Below are 5,064 nucleotides of genomic sequence, written 5' to 3'. Positions count from 1 at the left end.
AGGTAGCTGGGGCAAAAGTGGCTACAAAGCCCCTACACACGGGTTGGCTGAGGTGGTGGGAGCTAGGGTTCTTTGAGAATTGACCACTGAGGCCTCGCCCCCGCTGGCCCATCTCCAGGCAGGTCTGACAAGTGCCAGAGGGTACTTCCCAAACCAAACCTAGCCCTCACCCCCGCCCAGCAGTTCCTTGTCCCGCGTGGCCCCGGGTTAGCCCAGGCCCCGCAGCCTGGTGTATGCACAGCTGTGCTGCGGCCCCTTTGGCCGAGAGGGGCGCTCTGGGGCTCAGGGTGCTGCGGGTTGTGGGAAGGGGGTGGGGAGGGGGCTGGAGGCTGGGAGAAGGATGGACCCTGCCCTTGGCCTGGGGGCCATGTGGTGGGCGCGGCCAGATTCCCCGGCGGGCTCAGGCTTTCCACCCTGAGTTCTCCGCGCCCGGGAGGAATCTTGTTTTCTGGGCGGATGCTGGAAGGGACAGCCTTTGGAGAGCTGCAGAGCTCACACTGCCCAAGCTACGGTGGAGGCCCGGATCCTTCATCGGATGAGTCTCACCTCTGAAGACCCGTGTCTCCGCTGCGGCTCGCGTTTCCTGCCAAACTCCAGCGTCGCCCGAACCAAAAGCGTCAGTTCAACTTTCCGTGTTCCTTGAGAAAACGGAAGCTCCTACTGTCGCCCTTCTTTACCAGCACCCAGAAACCGAAATTCCCGGCTGGGGGTGTGAAGGAGGGGTGGGGAAGGGGCGACAGCGCCCTGGGACCCTCCTCCCCGCCCACCAAGAATGACTGTCCTTTGTGTCATGGGATTGGAGTTTGGAACTGGTCATAGAACGCGGAACAGAGGAGAAAAGCTCCTGTGACTGTGACAATTCTTAGAAACCTTGCAGGAGGCCCTGGGAAAACAAAGAAGGGGACCAGAGGCCACGGAGGGCACCGCAGTCTGTTGGATCTCGAAGTGTTCATTACGAAGGAAATCAATTCTTCCTTCCTTCCTTCCTTCCTTCCTTCCTTCGGAGGTGAAGACGGTTGTGATTTTTTAAAACATTGCCTTTCCCCTTTTCTCTTTGACATTGCTGTTTCTGTGTTCTTTAATATCAATAAATTAGCAACTATTTTAGTAAAAGGCGAAAGATTTGTACTGTCTGAAGAGAAACCAGAGGACAGCAGTGTTTTTAATAAAATCTCCCATTGCGGGACTATTTTCACTGTGGAAATGAAAATAGTGGTTTTACACAAGGACTTAAAAGCAGGCAGCACTTTGCCTGTGGAGAGATGGCACACCGTTGGAGAGAAATGGCCTGCTGGGATCAGGTGGGCAGCACCTGAGGTTACTCACTTCCTGCTGTGCTTCAGTCTCAGATGGTTTTCAAGAGCAAAGCTCAGGGTTGAGCATGATAATTTCAACCCAGTGAACCTGTTGCCCCTTCCTCCAGTTGCTGGTGTGTTTTATTTTTCCTGTTTAATTATCAGCCTTGTGGGTGCAAATATCTACCCTTTTGTCATAATTCAACCCTGTTATTATCACTCTTTATGACTACTAAGTAGGTATAACCAAAATCAGTCAAGACTTGTTACTTGTTAGCTAGACTTGGGCATGGGCTTTTTCCTCCCATTCCTGCTAAAGAGGGGCATCTTCAAATAGGTTACATTTTTGTTTCCTCATCTTATTATGCCTAAATCCCAAACCATCTTCCTGCATTGGATAAGAATAGTAGGGCTGACAGTGAGGCCTGTTTCCTGTCTCTAAACCATTTCCATTTCTCTTTAGAATTTTGCAATCTATAAATTGTTAAGGTTCCTATTGCCTTTGAACTTAATTTGAAAACAACTGTCCACCTCTACAAATGATAGCTTCACAAATGAGGGGAGTGAAAAAACAAACAAACAAACAAAAAAACCCCCACCATTTTTTCACACCCAGATGAACCTCTGTATTCCTGAAAAGGTGGATAGTGTTGTTTTGACAAAAGCTCTGACAGTTATGTTGCTCTTAAAGCTGCTTGAAGACTCATTGGTGTGATAGTCTTAATAATAATAAAAAAAAAAGTTTACAGCCTTTTGAACCCAAATACAATTTCCTTGAAAATATTGGTTTGACTAAATGCTTGTAGCTCAATCAGCCTCCTAAATAGGATTCTTGGGGGAGAGAGGCATGCACATCTTATCATTTCTCTGATAACCCTCAGATGAGTACTTATGAAGGTAATAAGAAATATCATTTGTGGAAGGCCTATCCTGGAAATGTGTGTGTGTGTGTGGTAAGGAAACCTGCTTCCACCTTTATTAAAGTATGGTGGAAAATATTTTGATCCCTGGGTGATGTTTCTTGACACTCAAACCTGAACCCATTTTTTGTGGGGTAAAGGCAAAAAGCTTCTCCAATTGATCACCACAAAGTGCATAAGTCAATTGTGGGTTTTATTAAAAAATAAGCACTATGCCTGGGTTTCATAAAATTTATACACGAATATATACACAGACACAAATAAAATAATATTAAAAATAAAAATCACACTTGCTTTCATGTGGAAGTGGACTGGCACCCCACAAACATGTTAACTCTTCCTTTAAAGAAATTACTTGGCCCAAAGAGACCACAGTTAGAGAACCACTAATAAAGCTGTAGCCGTTGCCTGCAACATTTTCGATTCAGGTTTCAAAAATATATAAATAATTTAATTACAAAACCCAACATTTTTTTTTTCCTCTTTTGGCACAGTGAAGCATTGGTCAATAGCAGAGAAGTGACGGAAGGTTTTCTGACACCTCTCTCACACTCGCACATGTGAATACCACATACGTACAGGAGTGGGGTCCAATAAACCCCAAACAGTAGTCATTATCATTTATCCTATAGAATGGTTCCCTGATGTGCTTTGGGGGGAGGGGAATGAATCAATGGAAGGTGCAACAAACATAGGAGGAGTAGGGAACAGCCTGGGTAGTGAGGAGAGAGAAGTCTTTATAAGGGAGAGAGGACAGGCCCGGCCAAGAACTTAAAATAATAAAAACTGCTTTGGTCCTCTGTAAAGTTATCAAAAACAAGGGAAACTACTCTGGACTAAGTTACAACACTTCTGTCAAAATGTTTTAGCTTTAAGGCACGTTTGATTTTTTTTTTTAAGTCTCCTTTTCACTGGATAGAAAGTGCACAGCCCGCGAGCCTGCATTCTTCTTGTCCCCTATGGCACCTACAGTTTCGGGGCTCAGCAGCATGGCTTAGGCCAGAAGTGTCTGTACTGGGTAGGGCAGGTGCGGGCCAGGGCCGCAGGCCGAGGCCGCCTGCAGAGCCGCGGGCAGCCGCAGGGGGCAGTACAGGTGCGCGCCGCCGCCAGCCGCTGGGCCTCGGAATGGCTTAGCTGGGGTGGCGGTAGAAAGGGGCGCTAGCAGGAGGTGCGGGGCTGGCGGTGGCGCTGAGGGCTGCGGTTCAGACCCGCACGCGCCCAGCAGCGCCGGCTCGCCTGCGCCGTACGCACAGAGTGGCAACAGGGCCCCACCAGGAGCCGCGGGGAGCAGTGCGGGATACGTGGGCAGCGGTGCGCAGGGCGAGGTGCCCCACGGCAGCTGTACCCCCTGTACCCCGGGGCCCGCGTCCTTGTCCCGGCGGCTGCGGAAGGGCTTGCTGAGGATGCTGTCGATGGCGAAGGAGCTGGAGAACTTGCCCGTGGGGCTGGCGCGCCCTTCCTGGCGTGCAGGCGAGCGCGCTCGAGGAGAGGCAGGGGTAGGGGGCGCGGGTGGAGGGGGCGCGACGTTGGGGCGGGCAGTGGCTTCCTCGGGTCGCAGTCCCGGTGCGGGGACTGTAGCCCGGTGGCTGAGGCGTTTGCGGCGGCGGCGGAAGACCCCGTCGGCGAAGGTGTACTCGCTATTGGGGTTGAGCATCCAGTAGTTGTCCTTGCCCCAGGGCCGCGAGGGGTCGCGCAGCACCTTGACGAAACAGTCGTTGAGCGAGAGGTTGTGGCGCACCGAGTTGCGCCAGCCGGTGTAGCTGCCGCGGAAAAAGGGGAACTTGCCCATGAGGTACTCGTTGATCTCGGCCAGCGTCAGGCGTCCGCCCGCCGAGTCGCGGATGGCCATGGCGATCAGTGCGATGTAGGAGTACGGGGGCTTGGGCCGCCGCGTGTACGGCTTGCTGCGTGCGCCTTCGCCGCCCGCCACGCTCCCAGCGCACCGACCTGTAGCGCCGGCCTCCGCTCTGCCTGCAGCCGCCGCCGCTGTCGTCGCCTCCGCCGGGCCCTCGTCCTGGGTACCCGGGCCCCTGTCGGAGCTGTGCTCGCTGCCGATCGCCGGATCACCGGCGCCACCGCCCGCCGCAGGGCTGTTGGCCGCGCAATCCCCGTCCGAGCCCAGGGAGTCGTCGCCGGCTGCCGACAGCGGGGACGGCGCGTCGCTGCCACCCGCACCTTCCAGGTCACTGCCGGGCTTGTCCCCGTGGGCCGCGCGGGGGGCGAACACCTCTAACTTCATGCCCAGTCCCCGCCCCGTGCCGTACCCTTTTCTTTAGCGCAGTCTTAGGAAGGGGCAGGAGAGGCAATCGCGGAGCTCCGTGTCCTGGCCTTTCTTTCCCAGGAACCCTCCTTCGTCCTTCGGAGAGACACACTTTTCCGTGTAAGAGTCCTCTTCCTTTGGATTTATTTTTTGAGGGGCTGTGAGTTGGGTGGACCAAAAGGGGTGCAGGAGGAGTTGGGTGAGCGCTGTCTTTAGTTCGGGGATTACAGACTTAGGGGTGAACGCGTTTGGGGGCTGCAGTTTCACCCTCTCTAGTGCCGAGAGCGCGGGGCTTAGAAGAATTTCTTGTTGGAAAGAAGCCCAAGCATCTGCTATCCGTTAAAGAGTTCAGGAGAGGTTCTTCACTGGAGACCCAGGTCCCAAGCAGGCAGGCGTTCTCGGGGTACGGAGATATTGCCGGATGATGTGCACGTCACCCTTGGAGGAGGATCCGGAGCCTTTAGGCGCTAGCACCCGTGGAGCCGAGACTTCGAGGCCGCTGCACCCGCAGCCGCCTTCCCGCCCCCGGCCTCTGGGGCAGCATGTCCGCGCTGGCCGGCCGCAGCTGAGTCTCGCCTCCACCTTCGGC

General features: G+C 53.9%; 1 protein-coding gene across 1 annotated transcript; it reads right to left on the bottom strand.

The window, feature by feature from the left end:
• Positions 1–3,209: 3,209 nt before the first annotated feature.
• On the bottom strand, positions 3,210–4,454 carry Foxq1 (forkhead box Q1). The gene has a single exon (XM_027954804.2). The coding sequence runs from the start codon at positions 4,452–4,454 to the stop codon at positions 3,210–3,212; it is 1,245 nt and encodes a 414-aa protein (XP_027810605.2).
• Between the last annotated feature and the right edge of the window lie 610 nt (positions 4,455–5,064).

This window comes from Marmota flaviventris, chromosome 6, assembly GCF_047511675.1.
Source record: "Marmota flaviventris isolate mMarFla1 chromosome 6, mMarFla1.hap1, whole genome shotgun sequence".
Taxonomy (NCBI): domain Eukaryota; kingdom Metazoa; phylum Chordata; class Mammalia; order Rodentia; family Sciuridae; genus Marmota; species Marmota flaviventris.
The sequence above is the reverse complement of the archived record's forward strand: the minus strand, read 5'-3'. Positions and strand labels throughout refer to the sequence as shown.